The 22,532-nt window shown below is 51.7% G+C and overlaps 3 protein-coding genes across 6 annotated transcripts; 1 reads left to right on the forward strand and 2 right to left on the reverse strand.

Annotated features, from left to right (window-relative positions):
• The first annotated feature begins 527 nt into the window (after positions 1-527).
• nudt12 (nudix (nucleoside diphosphate linked moiety X)-type motif 12) lies at positions 528-3,466 on the forward strand. Of its 2 annotated transcripts, none has more exons than XM_086111120.1 (8): positions 528-618; positions 1,257-1,458; positions 1,651-1,906; positions 2,044-2,314; positions 2,486-2,653; positions 2,728-2,841; positions 2,902-3,101; positions 3,196-3,466. In XM_086111120.1, exons 1-8 carry the CDS (start codon positions 528-530, stop codon positions 3,322-3,324), a joined length of 1,431 nt encoding a protein of 476 aa, XP_085967246.1. In that variant the 3' UTR covers positions 3,325-3,466. The 2 variants fall into 2 exon arrangements, with proteins under 2 accessions (XP_085967246.1, XP_085967247.1); XM_086111121.1 differs by having other exon boundaries at positions 559-618; positions 1,660-1,906.
• A 444-nt stretch (positions 3,467-3,910) lies between these two features.
• On the reverse strand, positions 3,911-14,624 carry hira (histone cell cycle regulator a). 2 transcript variants are annotated; one of them, XM_086111071.1, is made up of 24 exons: positions 14,422-14,624; positions 13,257-13,319; positions 13,063-13,173; positions 12,259-12,349; positions 11,963-12,057; positions 11,759-11,854; positions 11,490-11,650; positions 11,091-11,258; positions 10,408-10,521; positions 10,122-10,192; positions 9,938-10,043; positions 9,632-9,853; positions 9,465-9,550; positions 9,016-9,336; positions 7,844-8,069; positions 7,654-7,776; positions 7,408-7,556; positions 7,164-7,325; positions 6,678-6,736; positions 6,499-6,604; positions 6,278-6,403; positions 6,015-6,178; positions 5,639-5,727; positions 3,911-5,495 (listed from the first exon to the last, which is right to left on the reverse strand). In XM_086111071.1, the coding sequence occupies exons 1-24, from the start codon at positions 14,456-14,458 to the stop codon at positions 5,379-5,381; spliced, it is 3,063 nt and encodes a 1,020-aa protein (XP_085967197.1). In that variant the 5' UTR covers positions 14,459-14,624; the 3' UTR covers positions 3,911-5,378. The 2 variants fall into 2 exon arrangements, with proteins under 2 accessions (XP_085967197.1, XP_085967196.1); XM_086111070.1 differs by having other exon boundaries at positions 9,016-9,363.
• A 1,055-nt stretch (positions 14,625-15,679) lies between these two features.
• On the reverse strand, positions 15,680-21,469 carry slc2a8 (solute carrier family 2 member 8). 2 transcript variants are annotated; one of them, XM_086111109.1, is made up of 11 exons: positions 21,370-21,469; positions 20,352-20,470; positions 19,676-19,838; positions 19,369-19,575; positions 19,198-19,297; positions 18,794-19,005; positions 17,490-17,639; positions 17,316-17,424; positions 16,996-17,127; positions 16,589-16,734; positions 15,680-16,019 (listed from the first exon to the last, which is right to left on the reverse strand). In XM_086111109.1, exons 2-11 carry the CDS (start codon positions 20,447-20,449, stop codon positions 15,873-15,875), a joined length of 1,464 nt encoding a protein of 487 aa, XP_085967235.1. In that variant the 5' UTR covers positions 20,450-20,470; positions 21,370-21,469; the 3' UTR covers positions 15,680-15,872. The 2 variants fall into 2 exon arrangements, with proteins under 2 accessions (XP_085967235.1, XP_085967234.1); XM_086111108.1 differs by lacking the exon at positions 21,370-21,469 and adding an exon at positions 20,581-20,707.
• Positions 21,470-22,532: the final 1,063 nt, after the last annotated feature.

The following is a 22,532-nucleotide window of genomic DNA, read 5'->3' on the forward strand; positions in this document are numbered from 1 at the left end:
TTTCAGCCGACATTCCTCTCTTCAGATTTTTATTACGTAATTGCGATTAGATTATTATAAAATTGACTATTCAAAAACCGAAGTTAGTAACGTTGCAATCGCGTTTCTTCGGACAATCCATTATCAGTTACTAGGTTAGACTTTTTCATGCGTACATATTTCCTTCCAATCCCTCTTTCGATCCGATATTCTTGTCGGAGGTTGACGTTTCGAATAAAAAAAAAAATAACTTCAAGCAATAATCTGATTAAAACACCTACTTTATTGCGTTCGACCGCACAACGATGCATTCAGTGAACCTCGGATATTTCCAAGTCCAGTTAAAACTGTCAATATGAGTGTTAGGAAACCGGTACAGTATTATAATCATTTGTCGAGGTAAAACAAAAGTCACTCCTGATCCTAAATGCATGAAAAATATCATCAAGGACCAAATGCCGCTCGTACCTGTTACAGATGCAGCTGTTGCGAGAGCGCTACATGAATCAAGAATCTTGAAGTCAGGTATCTTTGAGGTGTCCCTTCTCATGGCCGAGCACTTGAACGCACCTCGTCCTGACGTCACCCGTCATGCAACAGGGCGATCGTCGAGCTCGTCCTGTAGTTCGACGGTTTCAGGTGACTTTTCTTATGAATTATTGAACATCAACAACCTTCATTGAATAGTTATTCTGCTTTCACGCACTCACTTGGCTTTAGCTTCTCAACGCGGTGACAACGAGCGAGTTAGCTTGGCCTCCTTTAAAACAGTACTGTGCAAGAGGACAAAATGAGGAAGATTTGTGTTTCACCTCGTCAAGTCTGAAATGTCTGGCAGAATATTCGTTGTTCCGGCTAAACTTTCACCGTAGCGTGCTTGTTGCAAGGTGACCGCGGATGTTCGAACCCCCGGTCGTAATATAAAAGTTTAAAGTACTTTAGCATTCAATTCCGCCCTGTTTCTTTCATGTTTTCAGTTCCCGAGTCAAATCATTTAAAAATAAATATTTTAATGACGCGATTAAAATATTACACCCATGACTTTTTTTTTTTTACATTTCATTTCCTTAATTTTGTCAAATTAAAAAGACAAAATGTCAGTTTGTCCATAAATATGGAAATTTAAAGTGCAATGTACGAAGTATGAAATCTGACAAATCAAATGAAAACACACGATTGAAGGTCAAATATTTTCAAATCAATCCGTCAATGAAAATATTTAAGAATGACAGGTGTCAACCTCAAGAGCTGCTCCAGGTGTAATGTGTTGTCTGCAGGCAAAATGTCCGGCGTGCCCGAGGAGGAAGTTGTGGCCAAGTTCCTGGACGCCTCATCTCGCGGCGACCAAGCTCAGGTGACGTCCCTGCTGTCCGCCGTCCCGTCTCTGCTGGAGCGGACCGGCCCGAGAGGATGGACGGCGCTCATGCTCGCCGCCAGGAGCGGACACGCAGGCGTGGTCCAAACGTTGCTCCGACACGGGTACACGCAACGCACAGCGGGAAGGAAAAAAAAAATCATTTTGCCAACATTTCCCACCATGAATGTGACCTGTGATGTGTTTGCACAAGTGCGCACACCCTCCGATAACCATCGGCTGCGTTCGGGATGAAGCAATCTCCTTCAAATGCATGTTCAAACGGGGCATCTGCTTCTTCGTGTTCTTCTTTGGAGGAGCGACAGGAGTCGAGTGAACAGCAGTGGTCAGAGTGCGTCCGACGTGGCCGCCTTCTGGGGTCACGAGCACGTCTCCGCCTTACTGGGTGACCGAGATGGCGTCGGGTTGGAAAACTACTTTGGGAGCGAGCCGCTGGACCGCCTGAGCGCCAAGCGTAGCGACGCTGCGTGGCTGGAGGCCAGGAAGAAAGATCCCGCCTCCATCTTCTTGCTCTTCTCCGATCTCAGCCCCATGCTGCATCAGGACCAGCAGGTCGCAAATAGTTTTTGGCTTTTTTTTTGGGAGGGGTGGGGGGGGGGGGGCCTTACTTGTTTTACTTCGGCGCTTGGTTGTTGACATGATTCTTGACCGCTGTGTGGTTTTTGACCCCCGTCCCGGACTTCCCGCAGGGCGTGCAGCATTTGTGTCGGCTGGGCTACGAGGCCGTCAAAGATCTCCTGGAAAAGCCCGAGCCCGTGCTGGTCTTCTTGGGCGTGGAGAAGAGGAGGAAGAGCGCAACGGCAACGGAAAATCCATCCGAGGAGCTCCCGGCCTGGTTCGCCATCAGCAGCAACGAGGACGAGGCCGCGCTGCTCGGCCGCTGTCCGTACGGGGAGCAGAAGTGCTCCTTCGCCTCGACGCCGCACCGGGACCTGCTTCACCTCACCCACGATGATGCCGGTGGGTTCGGCTCCATAAAAAGCAACGTTGCCACGGTCAAGGGCACTTGCCGGCCCGGAAGGCGGTCATGCCAATTCTATCGCCGTGCGACGTGTCCTACCGAGAACTCGGTGGCCTACCTATTAACACGTGGGCGACCGCCGAGTTCTCAAATTGTTGTTGTTGTTTCAGGCGTGCTGGCTCCAGCTCGCGCCCTGCTGGCGTGGCACCAACGCTACGCTTTCTGCTCCACGTGCGGCAGCGCCACCGTCTCTGAGGAAGGAGGACACAAGAGGAGCTGCCGGAAGCAACAGTGCCCCAGCAACAAGGGGGTACACAACACGTGCTACCCGCGTACTGGTACACGCGCGCACGCTAAGGGGGGGGGGGGACCATGACACGCATGTATGCTCACATTCTCTGCTTCCTTGGAGACCCCGTGGTCATCATGCTGGTGGTCCACCCCGACGGTAACCAGTGTCTCCTGGGCCGGAAGAGCGTCTTCCCCGCCGGAATGTTCTCCTGCCTGGCCGGTTTCATCGAACCCGGTAGGCGCGCACAACCGCACACACACGACGGCAAGTGACGCTGACAGGAAGTGACATCAGGTGAGACGCTGGAAGCGGCGGCGCGGCGCGAGGTCCGCGAGGAGAGCGGCGTGCTGGTGGGCGCCGTCCGCTACGTTTCCTGTCAGCCGTGGCCCATGCCCTCGCAGCTCATGATTGGCTGCCTGTGCATCGCCGTGGCAACCGACATCATCGTGGACCGCAGCGAAATCGAGGAGGCCGGATGGTTTCCGCGGCAACGGGTGAGGCAAACAAAACAAGCCCGCGCAGAGCTTGCCCCCCTGTGGTTTGCGATAGTTTTTTTTGTTTGTTTTTTTGCGGGTGTTCTGCACTCAGGTGATGGAGGCGCTGCTGGGCGCAGGATCCCGCCCGGGTTCCGTCCAATCAGGTCTGGTCCTCCCCCCCAAGCAGACCATCGCGCACCAGCTCCTGCGTCACTGGATCAGCACGGCTGCCAACTTGTGAACTTTGACCTCAAATACTCCAGAACCACTTACATGGGAAGAACCGTGTCATCAACAGAAACTACTGCCTACCCCCTTCTACTGTCAACCCCCCCCCCCCACCCCCCCGATTTACCCCCAAATAAAAGCGGACGGCCACGGTAGTTGAGCCCACATCGTTTTTCACTCACCCGTTCATTCCGGCTTTTGCCTTTCCAATTTCTCTGCTCTACGATGGCGTCAACGCGACTTCCGCCTAAGGGTCAGGAAGTAGACGAGCACAATGTGGACATCTTTGCAGACAGGAAGCTGTTCCACTGGTTAAGATGACAACGTTAAAGATTGCTCGGAAAACAAACAGAAGAAGTGCAGATTCCAGCGCGGGACCGCAAAGCGCTCCAATCAAACCAAAAGGAAGGAGTTCCACGGGAGATGCCGCATTCAACTGCGCCAACTTGAAAATAGTTCCTTGCATCATGTACACTCTTTGACTTGAGCACAAAAGCTGCAGATAGCAAAGTTTCTCACACACACCAATCTGCGAATCCACAAGTCGAGGCAAACGCTGTAGTTGCGACTCTAGTCAGTAAAATAAAAGCACCAGAAAGTAGCAAAAAAAAAAAAGAAAAGTTTAATTTTCCTTTCAAGCAATATTTCAATTCTTTTTTTGCTTGTTCCAAATACAAAAAAAATGTACAAACATTTAAAAAGGACTCTTGCTTTGTCCCCCCCCCCCTCCGACCCCCCTTACAAACGCACACATTCACAAACGACACAACAAATCAAACTGGTGCGATTGTTACGGATGAGGCACAAAACAAAAAGGAAAAAGTCAAAGGTGGTGTTATTCACACAAGTACACGGAGGGGGGGGGGGGGGGGTGTCATTGCTGGTCACGTCTGAACTGACCCACCAGAACAAGTCAATTGTCATGGTTGACACAAAAAAGAACGACGAGGTTGGGATGACTCGGCTCCTCTAAAACAGGAGCCCGTCTCAACTTTGTTCATTTTCCAGAGCGCTTGTCCTTCATTCGGGCGGCGGGCGAGACTTTCGGCGACAGCAGCGCACGCCGTTACTGCTCGTCGGTGGTGGCGGTTTGCTTCAGTCGTCGACTACTTGATAACAGACACGCACGGTGGACGTTTTGACTTTTTTAAAAAATGGCTTCAGACGGACGTCGGGGCATCTTCGCAGCCGCCATGAACATGAAGAGTTCAAACTCGGGACTGTTCTCGGTGTGAAAATGGTCTTTTTTTGGGGGGGGGGGGGGTGGCGGGCGGGTAGAGAGAAAAAAAAAAACACGAACCTTGCTGACAGTTTCAGCTGTTGCTTCGGCCTTCATCGGGAGCCATTTTTAGGTTTTCCGACCCGCTCGGCTGTTCCCGAGACACGTCGCCAAGTATTGACGGCTCCAACGAAGGCTGAAGCGACAGCCGAAACTGTCAGCCAGGTAAGAGTTTTCCTCTTCACCCAAGGGGGGGGGGGGGGGGGGGGGTCGTTGTCTGGGGAAAAAAAAAGGAAATCTTCAACTGAAAGCAAGTCCTACCTCGTCGCGACGACACCTTACGCCGGTGACGGACGTCGTCCGCACTGGGCGCGGACGTGTTGGTGCGTGACGCCTTCCCTTCTTTACAGCGAGCATGAAATCATTCGCGTGCTTTGCGCGCGTTCGGCGCACGCCGCGAGGCGCGTCAAAAGATCACGCCGTTGCCGATGAGTCCGCCAGTTAGCGACTTGAGCGTCGGGACGGCGGTGATGGCCGACGACGAATGCCGAGTGCCACTTAAAAGCGTCCGCTCGGGTGATTTTCTGAGAGAAAACCAAAGAGGCAAAGAATAACCGAGAGAGAGTGAGTGAGAGTTCCGCTCATGACTGGCAGAAGTGCGGACGCCCCCCGCGCTCGAAGTCATCATCGTTGCATAGACGAGGACGAGGAAGGTTCCGGTGAAGCGCTGATTTTGACAAGGCGACGAGCTCCGACGTCACCCGTTCGTGCGGCGGGCCTCGCCCCGTGCAAGGGGGGGGGGGGGGGGGTCCCAAAGAGGAGGAGAGAGCCAAACGCAAACGTGCGTGCTATTTGTTGCGTAACTGCTCGAGCTGGTCCTGATACTCGGTGAACAGTCTTTGGAATCGCAGGTTTTCTCCGATGACGGGCAGGACTTCCTGCAACAGCTCCCGCTTGTGCAAACCCTGAACGCCCGACGGGGGGAGAGAAGAGACGCAATCAACGTCGGCAGTGACGCCCGAATCACAACTTTGTCTGACTTTTGAAGAAAAAGCAACAGAGCCAAGACAAGTTGTGCGGAGAGCAAGAAGCGCCCGCTGCGTCATACCAGCGCGGTGGCCTCCCAGGCCGTCGCGGCCGACTTGTGAACGGGACCCAGGAGCTCCTTACAAAGTTCCCGCAGCCGAAACTCCGAGCCTCAAAAGGAGAAGCAATGAGACGACAATTTCAAATCATTCGACCTCGTTGCCGAAATAGCCTCGAATGGCCGCTCCGAGCCAAAATGGCAGCCTCGCCGCGCCTGGCGATGCGCGGTTTCTCGAGGCTTTTCTCATCAAGCCACACACGTCGACAAGAGATCGCGCATGCCGCTCAATCAAAACTGCCTGCGGGGTCTGAATTTGGGAAACGTTGATGAACCGGCGCCAAGATCCGTCGGAGAACACCGGCCGGCGCTCGCCACCCGAAGGAAAACGTTTCCTTACCTTCGTTGACGAGGAAGCGCGCGTAGATGAGCAGCCAGTAGCGATACTCCGGCGCCGAGCGCAGCGCGAGAGCCGCCGCCAGCTGGTTCTCCAGGAAGGCCAAAGTCATGCTCTGCTGCAGGCGGTGCGGGGCGGCCGACAGGCGCGACGCCATGCGGCCGGCGCTGCCGCCAGACGGGCGAGGGACACCGGGAACTTAGCGGTCGGACTTTTTGGCTTTTCTTTTGCTTGCGCCCACGCCGCTTTTTCCGAGCGCCCCTTACTTGAGATTGCGTCCTTGCAGGGTGGCCAGAAGCCCCGAGGAGCAGCCGGGCGCATCCTGGGTAGGGAGGCAACTGCGGAAATCGGCGCACTGGACCAGACAATCTCCTCGATCGGCGATCAGCGTCCTGAGCGTGACGGCCAACGAGAGTCAGTCGGGCCGGGGCGTCGCGCGGCGCTTTGCGATGGGCTGACAACGTCAACGCCGGCGTTTGCGGCTCACCACGTCTCCAGGGATGAGCTGAAGCAGAAGGACTTGCCGTTGGACAGGCCGACGACCGGGACGCCCTGCTGGGTCAGCAGCGACTGCGACACCGTCACCTCCGAACCTGCCCGCACGGCCGCGCGTCATCAAAACCGGGCAGCGCGTCGGGCGCAAAAACGAGAAGCGGGTGCTCTCACCAGACAAGATGGCGGTCAGGGACTCATTTTTGACCAGAGCCTTCTGCTTATAGACGTCCCTGCGGGACAAAACGGGGACATGGTCAAACAAGACGTTCTCAACAAACAGACGTCACGACCACAGCGATGTCGCCGAGCGCGAGGCAAAGCCTTCAGGATCCCATCGAGCATCTACGGTTGGGCCATCTCCGGGTGCCTCCTACAAAAGACCCCATCGGGCGAGCGGGATTCAAGACTCATTCGACCGCGCGGCGTCTCACTCACGGAACGCATCCGAGACACCAACAAAGACATTGTTAGCCATTGGCCAAAGCACAGCAATCAACTTCCGTGGGATCAAAGAGACACACACACACACACACGCACGCTCGCACTTGGCCCACAAGTGCAACACGTCACGACATCATGGATGTCGTCAATCACGCACGCGCATCAAAAGACCCTCCTCCGCATCTCAATCCCGCGGACATCAAGCGCCGAACTGACCAGACAGAAAGCGTGGCCCCGGCGGTCAGCGCCATGACGAAGTGGGCCGAGCAGTTGAGGGCGGACACGGCCGACGGCAACTGGATGGACGGCAGGAGGCGGCGGCCGCAGGACGAGAACACCGACAACATCCCGTCCTGGCACGCCACGGCCAGAACGTCGCTGAGGACGACCACCGCGGAAAAAGGAAGGCGGGTCACGCGACGTCCGAGCGCTCGCTCGCTCGGCGGGGCCGAAGGCTTACCCGCTCCCCGCCGCCGCCACCACGGAGCCGGGCAGCAGCGCGTTCCACTCGCGGCCGTCTCGGGAGCACCGCAGCTGGCTGAGCCTGGAGCCGGCCGCCGACGTCACCTCGTTGTCCACCTCCAGGACGACCGCCGGCTCCACGCTCACCTGCGCACACGCAAGCGCAGACACGTGCATGCGGGCGCGCACACACACACACCAGAAGACCCGGACACGCCCGAATGAGGCGTCCTTTTTTTGTCACCTGCATGTTGAAGGCCTTCTGTAAGTTGGGCGTCGGCAGCTTGGGGGCGGCCGTCGGCGCCGGAGCGGGCGGCGCCGCCACGGACGCCGCCCTGATGGGCTCCCGCTCAGGAGGAGAAATGAGCTAAAGCGGATAAAATTAATTAGCGCTAGGCAGTGTGGCGCAATATTATGATGATTTTCTTTTGTACCTGCGTGAAGGACTGGCTTATGATGGGCGGCGCCATTTTGTCCTTGCGAGGCCGCCCCTTCTTGCGCTTCTCCACCACCTCGGCCGCGTCCAACATCAGCGGCTCGGGTTTGCGCTTGCACAGAGCCAGGTTCTTGTTGATGGAGGCCATCTTGTCCTCGCTGTCGCTGCTGGTGTCGTCTTTGGCCTTGGCGTCCTTCAGGACGGACGCCGCCACGTCTTTGGGCCTGAATGAGCCATCGGGACCGCAAAGTTATTACGAGATGCAATTGTGAATCGCCGTTCGCCGACAACTTTATCGACAGAACACGTTTGAAATGATTTGCTTCAAAATGCACCGATTTCGGCTTATCCCCCCCCCCCCCCACGTTCCTCCCAATTTCCCAGAAATTCTTAAAAGCGGCACCCAAAATAATTACGCGCATCAGAGTCGTCGCTTGGAATTGAAACGGATTTGCGTGGGACAGAAGAAGTGAGCCGATCTTTTTTTCCCCATCAATGGACGCCGCCGCTTCTTGCTCGCTTTCAAACTTCGCTCGTAGCAGACGCGTGCGCATTTTCAGCGTGACGTCTCTGATCCACTGATGAAAGGACACTTGGATTCTTCTCCTCTTTCATCCGGAACCGCTTCAAACAACAAAGCGCGCGCAGGAAAAAGTGACCAAGATTGCACGACGGTCCATCCGTGTTTTATGTTTGGAAAGCCGCCTTCGCATTACGGCTGAAAAGTAGCATCTGTGCCGAGTCCGGTGCATTTACGCTGTTTATAATTGTGTTGATTCGTGAAATCAGATTCCGAATCTCAGATATTCATCTGATCAGAATCAGAAATAAAGAGAAACATTCCGGCAACCTCATCATAGACGCAATCGCACAGACCACGCGGACGCCTGCGCCCGCAAATCGAAGACTTCGATCGCATCAATGACGACTCAAGTCACTAAGACAACAGCCAATAAGAAAAATCCCCCACATGTGGACACAAGAAACGAATCGTTTACATGAACTGCCCAACATCAAAGACCCCCCCATCAACAACATCACGTAGACAAAATTCGTGACGTCAAAGACGCAGACCACCACGTCGAAGACGCCATCGACTGCATACGGAAAAGGAAATCGGCGGACCCCAATTCGCTATTTCCATCAAGCGTTAAGGTCGGCGGTAATCACCTGTCGAGCGGCGGCAGACCGACCGTCGAGGAGATGGCGGCGGGGACGCCCGGCGTGGTCTTGGATCTTTCCGTGAACCTGGAGTCCAAGGCCTTCATGGGCTCGATCTTGGAGGCGGACGCCAGCAGCAGACCGGCCTTGACGCCGGACGGGAGGACCTGGTCCTTGGTGTCCTCCGGGCCCTTGGGGGTCGCGTTGGCGGGCGGCGGCGGGGCGAGCGCGGCGTCGAGGTTGGGCCGCGGCCCCGCCTGTCCCGGGGCGGGGTCGGCGCCGAGCTGAGGGGGCAGCTGGTTGGACAAGGAGGACGGCAGGATGGGGACGCTGTTGAAGAGCGCCGGCGAGAAGTCCCTGGCGGAGACAAGGCGGGAAAAAAGGAGGCCCCCCCGTTTTCCTCCCTCGTCACTCGCGGCTCGCACGGGGGGCGGGGCTCGTCAAAAGAAGCCGCTTACCCGGTGTCCAGCTGAGCGATACACAGAGGCGTGATCCGCCTTCTGCCGTCGGGGGTTCGGGTCTCCACCTGCTTCTTCAGCAGGTTCTGCGAGGACATCGGCGAGTCGGTCAAGACCCGAGCTGGCGCGGGCACAAAAAAAAAAAAAAAAAACGCTCGGCAGCTCGCCTTCCTGATGTCCTCCAGGGACTCTCCGTTCATCACGCTGTTGAGCTTGGGCGCCGAGGGATCGGCGCAGGCCGCCGCCGCCGAGTTGTTCTGGGCCGAGCTCTGCCTCTCCTGCTGGTACTTGAGCATCTCCGGGTTCTCGATGATGGTGGTGGCCAGCTGCGGCTCCTGCGTGCTGGTGATGGCCAGGCTCTTGCCGTAGATGTTCTGGTGGATGGTGTTCTGAGGGAAAGAGGAGACGCGCGTTGGCCGCCTCGCGTCTGCGCGACTCCGCCAGACGAGCGCCCGGCGCCCGGTTTATCGGACCTTCTCCTCCTCGCTCAGGGGGTCTCCGAGTTCGTCCAGTGAAAAGTCCAGGTAGGCCACCGTACCGTCCATGGAACACACCAACATGCCCAAGCCCGTCAGAGTCCTTCGCCACGCGCGCAAAATAAAGAAGCCATGAGAGGAAGCGTAAAGAGAAGCGCCATTCGGAATGTCACCGACTCACCAGGAGATGTCCATGATGGATTTGTCAAACAAATCGTGGATGACGACCAGGGGCCGCTTGAGGGAGGTCAGCTGGTAGACGCGCGCGAGGGAAGAAAACGCCTTAGCGACGGCAAAAAGAGCGCGAAGCAAAGAACTTGACTTTGAAGCGGAAGGCGATCGGCTCGCGCACGAACGATCGTGGCGGTCGAGCCAAAGGTGTTCGTCGTTCGCTTCGATTCAAATCGGTCGGTATCGCTCGACGTCTGCCCGCGTACGACGTCGCGCGTGGAAAAACTTTTACCGACCCAGACGGAGAGCGAGCGGTCCTTGCTGCCCACGGCGCAGCAGCAGTACGGACAACTGGGCTTGGAGGAGCTGCCGTTCTTCTGCTTCTTCTTGAAGATCTTGGGGTTGAATTTCTACACGCACAAAAACGCATTGTAAAAAAAGTCGAACGTGCTCAAGAGCAAACGTGCGGACGGGTGAAGAAGAAGAAAAAAAACCAAATCGGCTCTTTGTGGACACGTGACATAAAAGCGACTATTTTCATATCTTGTAGGCAAATAATGTTGCATTTGTGAAGCTTCGTCGTTTTCAAGCGGACGACATGCAGGAAAAGCCGAAAAGCTGAGCGGGGCCAGTCGCGTTGCGCAACGACGGGCGTCGGCTTCCGATAAGCGGCACGCGGTCGCTCGCCGCGAGGTTATCTGGCTTCGGCTACATGCTATCGCTAACTTTTTTTTTGCGTTGAGCATGTCTATACTTAAATCATTTTTGTCGCGGGCCACAAATGGCAGATTTGGTAGCAAAAAAAATGTTTGCAATACTTCAACGTTTTTGAAAGTAAAGACAAAATGCAATTTGGGTATTTTAGTAAAAAAACATGAAGTCAACGCGCATATTCATTTGCGAACCGTATAAAATGACTGACGGATCTGCCCCCCCGCCCCCCCCCGCCCCACAATACCGCGTCCATGCCGAGACTCACCACCACCGTGACAGCTTTCCTGTGGCCCACAAAGTCCATGTTGGTCTTCCATCCGTCGCGCTCGACGATCTGCGCCGTGGGCCCCGAGTTGTTCATGGCGTGCGCCGACACCAGGTACTGGCCGTCGGGGGACCACGACAGACGCAGGACGTGGGTGGTGCCGCCGCACTGGAACATGAAATATTTGTAGAATGGACAACGATACCGACCCACAATCACACCGAATAGCGAGGAATTTTGAATGTGTACGGCTTTAAAAGGCGGAGCCCGGCCCGGCGAACGAAAGCGTCAATGGCATTGTGGCGGCTACGGTTGGGCAGTCTTTTTTATTTTTTTTTTGGAGGAGCCTGAAAACCTCCTGCCCATCATCATCATCATCCTCCTCCTCCTTCCGCCCACCTCGCTGAAAGGCTTGGTGATGTTGGCCTCCATCTGCCAGTCGAGGGTCCGCCACACTTTCAGGCTGCGGTCGTCGGCCTGCGAGGCGATGTACTTGCCCACGGGGTCCCACGTCAGGCCCTTGACCAGGCCCGTGTGGCCGCGCAGGCACGTCACCATCTCTGAGGCGGCACGGGTGGAGAACGTCAGCCACTTTTGAGGTTCCTTTCGGCGACGTGGGTTTTGGAGATTGCCGGCGGCGCAGCGGCACCGGATTTGCCTTCTCTCACCGGGGAATTTGCGCGCATTCCAGATGACGATGGTGTTGTCCACGCTGCACGACGCCAGCCACACGTCGTGGGGAGACCAGGCGACATCCATGACATCTACGCGCGCACGCCAAAGAGACCTTTGGTTTGTTTTCTTTTGGTCTCATGTACAAACAATAGCGTCTAGAAGTCCTCCTTAAGATGTTGTGGTTTTGTGCGCGTCACCTCCAGTGTGGTTCCTCAAAATGGTGACGCATCTCCACTGCTCCACATTGGCCAGTTTGCTGCTGGAGCCAAAAACCGTGCTCGGACCGATGAACCTAAACATCACGTCAGTATCAACGCGAGGGTCAGGATGATGTTAGCGCTTTTAAAATGGGCAGAAATCAGGTCGTTTTTTTTGTCAACTTTGTTTTGTTTTCGACACGCGGATTTCGATTTGTGGTTTTCAGTCTTCACAACCGGCTAGCGCAGATCTACGGTACATTTATTTCGGCGGAGGCGTGCGCGTGTGTACGTACGCAGCTCGTTTCCACACCATCACCAATTTGTCGTCCCCTCCGGATGCAAGGTACAGCCCGTTGTTGGACCAGCGCACGCAGTTCACGCATGCTGCACACAAATATGAGTTCCAATGTTATTTCATTTTCCTTTTTTTTTTTTTTTTTTTTAGAAATGCTGTATTTCAATCCCATTTTTTCCCCCAAAGCGTCATCACCAGAACAAAATGATTCATAGATTTGTTTGTGGATACAGCGATGCCTTGACCTAAGCCCGGTTCACACGGCGAGATTTTAAAATTGACTTCCAAACTCAGAGACCGCGACCTTTTGGGGCTAAACAAGCCACCGTAGCCCGGCATCGTGCGAAATATTAGCGCGCCGTGAACGTGGATCATGCGTGATCCTTTGTATATTTTTTTTCGCGGCACTGAACGAGCGACTCTTGACAGCCAAAATGACTTTGCAGCTCCAATAACAACACAAATATGGAGAGCGGCCGCGCGGAGCGTCGGAATGACGGGTTTTCCTCGGGTTTGCGCTATCGGCGCCGCGCTCGTCATTCCTGTCAAATGGGAGCACCGGTGGTCACGCTCGTCGTTGCGTTGACCAAATAGTTCACTCGCAACAAAGTGCAGCACGAATACAAACCGCATCAAAACAAATCAATAAATAGGTGCGCTTTTGGTCCGGACCAGACAAGCGGACCAAAGGTGGTTTCAGGTGAGAACGCATCCTTGGGCTTGAAGACTGCAGTTCAGATATTGTATTTGTCGTCTTTAGCAATTCAACAACATTGACAATTACTTTTCATAAAAATATTACCAAGGTGATTGTCCATCTGGCAAAGCATTTTGGGGACGTTCTCATTCTTCTCATCTTCCTCGCGGAGGACAGGCGCCATGTTCCAGATCATCACCTTCCCCGAGTCCTCCCCTGGTGATCACAAATGATTTTCGACACTATTACTTGATTGGACTGAATCGCCTCGTATGTACAGTACGCGTTTGACAAGTTACCTTGCCCGCCGGTTGCAAATTTGGTTCCATCTGGGTGAATGTCAACAGAAAAGATGGGTTTGCCTGTCAAAGCAAACACAAAGGAGAAAATATCCAATTAACTCCTGTAATTCCAGCCACTTTACGAAAAGAGAACCAATCGAAACAATCAATTTAGAGCATTCTGGCCCTTGCAAGCTCACAGAATATTGTGATTTACGAAACAGGAGTTTTAATTTCAGCAAGAAATGGTTGCAAATGATTTTATTGTCTCGATGTACATATCGTACACACCCGACTTCTGCAAGCAGCAGAAGAGATTACTCACCTAGTCACAACACCCTAATTAAAGGTAGGAGAAACACTCATAGCTCGACGCAAAAATTGGAAGTGATTAGTAGCAAAGCTATGTTGACTACATTCGTTGTTTTTGTTGGGGAGAGGGTGGAATTGGGGCTGGGGACATCTGTGCTTCACTTGTTTAGAAACTGCTAATAAAAGGAGCTCCGAATAGCCTTTCCCCCCCGGAAGCGGCTCAAAAAAACCCGAAAAGTGCGTTGACCTTTATTGGATGCATAGACAAGATCTGGGTAACGGCATTCGCTTATGATGAGTGCCCCGAAGTTGATTGCTTAGGGATGGAGTTCCGCTGCATGTGCCAACGCACAGATTGACAAGCATGAAGTGCTGCCTCCATTAGGGAAAATACAATCCATGCTGTCCTTGTTGGGAGTTGTGTGTGTGTGTGTGTGTGCGTGTGTGTGTGCGTTGGCGGTGTCACGTGTACTTCACTTGTCGAGAAACCACTAGCAATAAGAGAAAACTATCCATCTCTATGACACATAGATGAAAGGTTTTTTTTTTAATGAAAACGACCCAAACGTGTCATCCGTTAGGCATGCTAATGGCTAAATAAGCCAAGTGACAGCATTTAGCAATGTTGGCTAACGCCAAAAGCTAGCCGGGAAGGGGGTAGCTAGCTTGGTAGCTGGGGTATGAAAACATTTGTGCTCCGAGGGAAAACCGCCAAGGTGTTTAGTGCCTAAAATTAACGCCGCAGTTTCGACTTGGAAACGGCGCCGGGTGTCGACGTCCATCTGTGTCCTACCACGCCATCACTTCCCTAGGAAGCCTCTGCCGACAACAACAAAAGCACCAACTTGATCCATGAGATTCGCTTCCTTACCGTTGTGGCTGACCCAGCTCGGCTTCAGTAGCTTCATCTCCAAAAGCTTTGTTTCAATTGTCTTAATCGCTTCGTATCCGGCTCGGCGTCTGTGTTTTATCTCTCAAACCCCGGCCGACGCTCGAGTGTCTTTGGGGGACTTGAACTCCATCGCTTCTTGCAGCATCCCCGCCGAAGCGAGCCGGACGAGGGACGAGGTGACAACGCGCAGGACCGGAAGTCTATAGGTCGCGTCTGGCCACCGAATGGGAAGTCAAGTCGTTGCCTTTTCAAAATAAGTTACCTTAGTCATAGCGGCTGTCGCAGAGACGAGTACAATGTTGATTTTATCAAATATTAGGACTGTAACTTTGTTATTACCAACATGAGTTATATTTAGCACTCATCGCTGGCAGAAAAGAAATGTCATCTGTGCCGTATGTTACATGTTACACATCCAGTACATTTGACAAAGTTTTATCCAATCCAAAAGACACGCTGTCGCGCATTTGTACTTTTACTTTGAAGTCTTACATGACGTCAAAACGGAACTCTAAATTTGAACAACTCGAGACGTTTTCAAACATTTTCTATACGGTAGTTTTAAATAAAAACCATTTATTTTCCGTTTTGTACCCCCCCCCCCCCCTGTAAAACGTCATTCAGCTTTAATTTGATCTATCACACTAAAATGTAAATGCACAAAAGTATACGCCCACCAAGACAACTAACTAAACACGCTTTGTGTGTTGCAATTTACTGATTTGTTCTGATAAATCTGGATTAGCAGTGGGCAAAAATTTGAGTTTTTTTTCTTTAAGCAAGAGGCCGAGTCATTCAGAATTGTGTTAAGAAAATGCCTAAATAATGTAAAAGAATGACATGCTAATGAAAGAATTACATAACTAATGTAATTATATATTTTCTTTTTGATAAAAAAAATCAATTGAGCAATAATTTAACCAGTTAAAACATAAGTAACAAAGTTAGAAAGAATTCATGCAACAAATATTACAGCACTTTTGATCATGTAAATGCTTAAAGGGCCATTTCTGGCTCCATTTGAAATATTAAACACATGTAATTAATTGACTGATTATTGAATAACAATCATCAAAATACTCCAATTAGGGCCATATTGCCAACCTTGCTCAAGAAACCCACCAGGGGCTGTGTGGAATCTTTCCATTCCATTTTGATCAGTTTACCTCGTAAAATATGCACTTGGGTCATCTCAGAACAGTTTGTATGCATTATAAAAAAATTAACCCGCCTGAGATGAGTTCAAGGAAACATTTTAGCTTCATTTATGAACAAAAAAAAGGGGGGGGGGGGATTGCAATCTGTTTTTCCCAACAGTAGTGAATTTACATGGATTGATATGTAGTGACCACGCCCCTCCTCTTGCTGCTTGTGCGATGGAAACAATTTTGAGAACATTTGCATCGTTTTTAATGAGGTTCTGGAAGCCATCACGGTCCCGCCGTTCCCTGGAAGTTGGCCTCGATCTGCTCCAGTGTGCGGCCTTTAGTTTCCGGCACAAATCCAATGGTGAAGACCACACTGAGGAGGCACATGCACGAGAAGAGCCAGAAAGTTCCCGCACTGGTGAGGAGAGTCTGGAAGAGAACGGGAGAGCCCATTACAAAATGGCTTAAGTAACTCGCTGGCTAAACAATTATCTACCCGGCAAACAAATCAACTAAGTAGCTCACGAAGAAAGGAACACGCAAGCTCACAGACCAAACTGCGAGCTAACAAGCAAAGAACAAAGTAGCAAACATAGAAACAAGGGAAAACACCAGCGAAGACATGAACTGACTAACTGGCGGAAAAAAAGCACAAAGCAGACAAACACAATGACTAGCTAGCCAGCTAGCGAAGAGAGCGATTAGTAAAACGCACATTGACAAGCTTACGAGTAGCCCAAAAAAACTAACCAACTCACACAGAAAAGAATAAGTGAACAAACTGAACGGGTAACTCACTAGCTTACTGAATTAAGTTGCTAGCTAATTGCGAAGGAAGGAATGAGCAAACAAATGGGACTAAATGGCTACCCGTCGAACTAACTCACAAAGGCAGCGAGGGAACAGACGACTAACAAATGAGCTAAGCCCCGGATGTTATTGTGCTTGGAGGAGGCTGGACTGTCGGTCATGAAGACGGCGCGTGTTTGGGAGCTGACCATCATGTCCTGGAAGCTCTTGGTGACGACGAAAGCCATGCCCCAGTTGGTCAGCACGCAGACGGAGCTGGCGAAGCCGCGAACTTTCACCGGGAAGATCTCGGACATCACCAACCATGGGATGGGACCCCAACCCAAAGCAAAGCCTACGCATGCACGCACACAAAACACGTTACTTAGCGGAAGGGAAGGAAGACAACAAATCGAACGTAACTCACTACGGAGGGGGCGGGGGGGATTTCTGACTGAATTCCCATTCCACGTACGCAATGTGAATCGGAATGCTAGTCTTTAGACAAGTGGCTTTGATATTATTTTTGAGTTGACTTCCCCTTGAACTAACTATCTCGCCAAGTATGCAGCCGCACGAGGAGGGCGGTCGTGTGGTTTGAGGCTGCGCGTCTGACCCGTGATGAAGACGGCCATGCTGCTGAGGGCCAACCAGGCCATGTCGGCGTGATGTTCCTCCGGAGAGGAGCTCCTGGACATTAAGAAGAAGTAAAGCCCAAATGTCGCCGTGCTGATCACCATGGCCATGCCTTAAAAAAACGCAAGAACAACCATACGGTGGAGAACATCACATACGTGCGAGTCATGAGCGAGTTCGCAAAAGCGGCCACTCGAGTCGGCCTCCGGTCAAGTCGCCTGACTCGAGTCGCTCACATTTAAGACCAACGTCTGTGATGTCATCATGCCCGCAAGCCCATCGACGTCGACAGAAGATCACCTGAAACGACGAGCAGCACTTTCCTGCCGGCCTTGTCCATGACGAGCGCCGCCACGCCGGTGAAGACCACCTGAACCGCAGCCACCATCACCGAGGCCAGATCGCTCTCCTGAAGCGCAACCGCGACGTCGTCACCGAGGTCGACATTTCAAACTTAAGCTTGTGTCGGCCAACCTTGAAATGCGCCTGCTCAAAGATGTTCTGGGCGTAAAACATGACGGCATTGATGCCCGACATCTGCTGGAAGAACATCAGCATCACGCCGATGGCCAGCGGCTTGTACACGCCCGCATCCTTCAGGTCCGACGCCCGGAAGCTGGAACTCTGCCCGAGAGACGGTAGACGACGGCATAACCGACGATCAACTACGAAGCCGATTCCGATGTAGTTGGAAGACGTACAAAGTAGAAGACAATGATTTGCAAATCCTGTTCAACCCGTATTTCATTGACCACGCGACAAAAGACAAGATACTTCAACTTCAACCCGATCAACGTGATCGTTCTTAGCAAATAATGGCAAACTTTGAATTTTATGGCTGCAACACGTCGCAAAAAAAGCTTGGGCGGGGTCACGTTGACCGCTGTGCGACCTCACCTTTTCTTTGAACAACATTGAATAAACATTTGGGAACCGACGCCGCAAATTGTTGGCGCTTTGGAGGTGGAATTCTTTCCCATTCTTGCTTGATGTACAGCTTGGGCTGCTCAAGAGTCTCTGTTGTCACATATTACGCTTCATAATGTATGCAGAAAAGTGGTGAAGATTGCACGACTGTCTGTGTCCTACGTGTTGTGTTGTGTTGTGTTATTTTTGCTATTTTGACTTCAAAATGGCGCCGCGTGAGTGGCTGCCTTTCCAGCAGCTCTTATATTTCGTTCTTCTACTTCTTCCTTTCATAACTTTGCTGCTGCCAATCGGGAATTTCTCCATTGCGAGACGAATAAAGGTTTTCTTATCTTATAATGCGCCGCACCTTTTCAATGGGACACAGGTCTGGACTGCAGGCAGGTCACTCTAGTAGCCGCACTGTTTTATTATGAAACCGGGCTGTTGGAACAGGTGCAGAAGGTGCTTTGGCACCGTCTGGCTGAAATAAGCAGCGGCGTCCAGGAAAAAGATGTTGTCTGCCTTGACAGATGCGCAAGTTCACCGCGGCTTTGGCACTAGCATAGCCCCGTACCATCACAGATGCTGGCTTTGGAACTTTGCGTTCCAGAACAGTCCGGATGGTTCCGTTCCTCTTTGGCCACAATTTCCCAAAACTCGCAGATAAACAACTCATGTAGATAACACCATAAATAACAAACGGTGTGAGTGTGTGGAGAGGCGAGTTGCGTCTCCAATTCCATATTTTGTTTCCCGTGGCGTGTGCTCATTCGCCAAAAGGCTCCCTGGCCCCTCCGCAGCCACCGGCAGGCTTCTGGGAGCCTGCCGCTGGCCACCCCCCCCCCCCCCCACACACACACACAACCTGCCTGTTGGTCGCAGGCCTCCTCGATGCGGGCGCACTCCCACTCCACGGCCGCGTGAGGCCCCCGCAGGAAGCGCAGCGCCTCCTCGGCCTGGCGCCGCTTGCCCTGCAGCAGCAGGAAGCGCGGCGTCTCCGGCATGAAGCACATGGACGAAATCAGCAGCGTGGGCGGCACCGCCCCGCACACCGCCAGCCAGCGCCAGTCCACAAACAGACCTGCGGGCGGCCACATTGACACCGCAATGACTGGTTAATTAGTGGCTGGGAACTCAAAAAAAAAAAAAAAAAAACGGGGGGGGGGACGGGGACGGGACATATGAGCAACTACAGGCTCGACGAGGCAAGAAAAAAAACCGTATGTGAACATAATTGACTTTCGGCAACACAGACCAATCGGCAGCCACGTACCAGCCAGGTAAACTCCCATGATGCCCAGCACCACCATCAGCTGCACGCACGAGCCCAGCATCCCTCGCACACGTTCGTGGGCCATCTCAGAGATGTACAGCTGAGGAAGAAACGCACAAAGCTCATGAGAGGAGACAGAAGATGGGAAAGTGGCCCGGCGGGGAGTCTGACCGGCACGACGAGCGAGGCGCCTCCGCTGGCGAGCCCCGTCAGCACGCGCCCGACGTAGAGCATCCCCACGTTGTGGGCGGCGATGATGACGGTGAAGCCAACGACGAAGGGCAGCGAGCAGAACATGAGAGTCAGCTTCCTGCCCGCCTTGTCCACCATCCAGCCGGTCAGTAGGCCGCCCGCCGCCGCCCCCAGCGTCACCACCGACTGAACGCGTGGTGGACAAGCGCGGCGTCACCGTGGAAATCCAAAACCAGAACCGCCCTGTCACGCCAGCCGCTCCGGTGACGTGCGGCGACGCGCTTACCCCAAACCAGGACGCCTGCACGTCGTCCAGCCGCAGTCGGGGGTCCGGGCTCCCGGCTAGCTCCGGGATGGCGGGTGAGCTGTAGCCCAGCACGAAGCCAAAGCTCATGGGGCCCAGCACGGACGCCAAGGTGGCCAGGTACAACTTCCTGTTGCTGACTTTGCTGCACAGGGAGGAGGAGGCAGAGGGGCACGTTCATGATTAGCGCTAAGCAGGACAACTCTGCTTGATTGCATTAAGGAAGTCATGAGGGACCTCGATTCAATCTCTCGGGTCGCGCGTTTTGTCGACTTTTCATCATTTCTGCACACAGCCCCTGCGGTACTCAATTTGGGTTTCAGCCACTGGCAGTTCTTGCATTCTTTTAAACATTAATTATGACCAAATGCTGTTTTTTTTTTTCATTTTTTGTGAGTAAACGAAAGCACAATATTACATTGATTTAAGATTTTTTTTAATTACTTACATGTAATATTAGAGAAGAACGTTTAAACGGGTCCCCGGGGCTTTTGTTTCAGGTACCAAAAAAAAAAGTAATATTAGAGAAGCCGACATGAGAACGTTTAAACTGGTCCTCGGTGCTTTTGTTTCAGGTACCAAAAAAAAAAAAAAAGGAAACTTACTTCTTTCGTATTTTTCCCAATTACAAATCTGGTAATTCATTTCTCTTGCTTACCTAAGATAAGCGTCCTGTTCGGAAATGAGCCCAGTGGGATCGTCATCATGTTGACCGTCAGCATCCAGGAGTCGCCTCCCCTCCGGTTGGATGTCCATGGCGACTTTTCCCTTCGAACCCTGCCGAAATAGCCCCGGTGATGTTCCGCGTGTTCAGTTCGCAGGTGCAGCGGTGGCATTTATGTGCTAAACGGCTTAAATAGAGACGCAAATGTGAAAACAAAACTTACAATTCATCAAATAATCACGACGCTAGGTATAAAGGCGAGCATATGCGACACATTCCGGCATTGGGGAGTTTGGTTGATGCTTTTCCGGGAGGGAAGTTTGCCTTGTAAACATTCCAGTCAGGTGACCACAAGCACGTTTTTCATTTCCGTTTTAACTTTTCAAATGAAAACAGACCCGTGCGAAAGATAACGGTTAACTTTGCCTTTGCTGGGCATTATTGACATTTACCCTGGAAATGTACTTACTTTTACACCATAAATGTATCTTAACACGAAATATTCTCTCATTTGAACTCTTTATTACAATTCATTATCAACGTGGTGTTTTATTTTGCTAGTCATAACTACGACTTCTACTGCCAACGCTCATTCTTGTTTTATTAGATTTTCGTGTCTTTTCTTAGTAAAATGTGATTTTTATTTCCAACGTGTTCGTCTTTTTTATCTTGATTGTGTTATCCTGTTATTCGGGAACGCCGCACGTTACACACAATTCGGTTACTAGGAAAATGCGAAAAAATGCAAACGGAAGGTAATTTGTCAGCATAGACGATTCCAAGAGGATGATTGAAGCTAAGGCGAACACAAATTAAATGTGTTTAGTATTTTCTTTAAATTAGATCTACTCGTGTGAGCGTTAGACTCAGCATAATTCAGCTAGTAATGCCTGCTGAGTGCGTGAGTCAAATGGTGACGTCATAAATTAATCGACTCTTATCGAACGAAACAAGGGCACCATAAGAGCACGTAGAAAAACGGCTTCTGGTTACCGTGCACATTAACACTCGCCTGCAAATGACATCAACGTTGAGCTCCCTCTTCAGGCATAACGAGTGGAGTAGTCGAGTCGTCAAACTCTTGACAACTTCAAGTAAAATGCAAACGTAAGCTCATTTGTCAACATTATGAACGCCTCTGGGGAGGAGCGTGGGTTAACCCAAATTGAATTCTTTTGCTCTTCAATGGCACTGATTGGTAACTTGGGGCTATCACGCACTTGTACTTCACATGCCAGACCAACAGGGGGTTCTATCAGTCAAAAATACACTGCTTCGTACATTTAATACCTCGAATGTCAAGTAGGATCAACAAAGCGGCCGCGGATGTTATATTTATAAAGTTGCATCGCTCATTTCGGCTTGTAGCTACCCTGTAAAACAACAACTGACGATAAGATTGTCGGCACATCGGGTCAAAATTTGATGATCTTTCAAAGGACCGGAGTGTCCCGTCTTGAGGTTGACGTTACCTTTTTAGCTAATGCTACTACAGTATGTCTATACCACGAGATGTCTTGAGATTGTAGTACCTAAAACTAAAGTTCCTAGATCTTGAGGTGGCTCCGGGAACTGTTGCGGGTCCTCTGTGTGTTAGGAGCATGGGAAATATTTCCTATATTTAGTTGTGGGGGAATACATCTTTGCAATAGAAAACCCTGCAGATGACTTTTGAGAAGTCGAGGACCCTTTTGGGAAGCACCGAGCACATTGAATTCAGAAGCGTATACTGCGGAATGTCACTCAGTAGCGCGCGGACCTCCGCCAAGGCCCGTCAGCCGCCAGACCCCGGTGTAAGCCGACCTCGGTGTTAGCGGAACGAGTGAGTGCGGCGTGACGAGCAGCTGCACTAACAGTTGACGGCGGCGCGGCTGTTAGCTTCTGTCGTCTCCGGGCGGGGAAAGTCCAACGTCAACAAAGAGAAAGTCATCATGTGTTCACGCTTGGAAAAGAGTTTTTTTTTTCTTTTTAAACATCGGAAAATATGGAACTAATTAATCATCTGTTCGAAAAGTTGTTCAAAAAAAGGTTTTTATTAACTGTACACGCTGGGTCACATTTGAACAGCGTTAATGGTCATACAAGTGTTAAAAAAAAAAAAGTTAATTACTGTTAGTAACAAAACATCAGAACAATTGAACATTGGTTATCACTCGGTTTTGTCTCAGATGATAG

Source organism: Hippocampus guttulatus, chromosome 5 (assembly GCF_054856545.1).
Source record: "Hippocampus guttulatus isolate MCC_2025c chromosome 5, RoL_Hgut_1.0, whole genome shotgun sequence".
NCBI classification, from domain to species: domain Eukaryota; kingdom Metazoa; phylum Chordata; class Actinopteri; order Syngnathiformes; family Syngnathidae; genus Hippocampus; species Hippocampus guttulatus.

Coding starts and splice junctions, on each gene's coding strand:
- nudt12 (XM_086111120.1), top strand. CDS start 528: ATGGCCGAGCACTTGAACGCACCTCGTCCTGACGTCACCCGTCATGCA. Junction 2,654..2,727: donor CACGTGCTACCCGCGTACTG/GTACACGCGCGC, acceptor GCTTCCTTGGAG/ACCCCGTGGTCATCATGCTG. Junction 2,842..2,901: donor GGCCGGTTTCATCGAACCCG/GTAGGCGCGCAC, acceptor AAGTGACATCAG/GTGAGACGCTGGAAGCGGCG.
- slc2a8 (XM_086111109.1), bottom strand. CDS start 20,449: ATGGACATCCAACCGGAGGGGAGGCGACTCCTGGATGCTGACGGTCAA. Junction 19,006..19,197: donor CATGGGAGTTTACCTGGCTG/GTACGTGGCTGC, acceptor GGCCGCCCGCAG/GTCTGTTTGTGGACTGGCGC. Junction 16,735..16,995: donor CATGGCCGTCTTCATCACGG/GTCAGACGCGCA, acceptor GTGCATGCGTAG/GCTTTGCTTTGGGTTGGGGT.
- hira (XM_086111070.1), bottom strand. CDS start 14,458: ATGAAGCTACTGAAGCCGAGCTGGGTCAGCCACAACG. Junction 11,855..11,962: donor TTTGAGGAACCACACTGGAG/GTGACGCGCACA, acceptor GTGCGCGCGTAG/ATGTCATGGATGTCGCCTGG. Junction 10,522..11,090: donor GGAAAGCTGTCACGGTGGTG/GTGAGTCTCGGC, acceptor TTGTGCGTGTAG/AAATTCAACCCCAAGATCTT.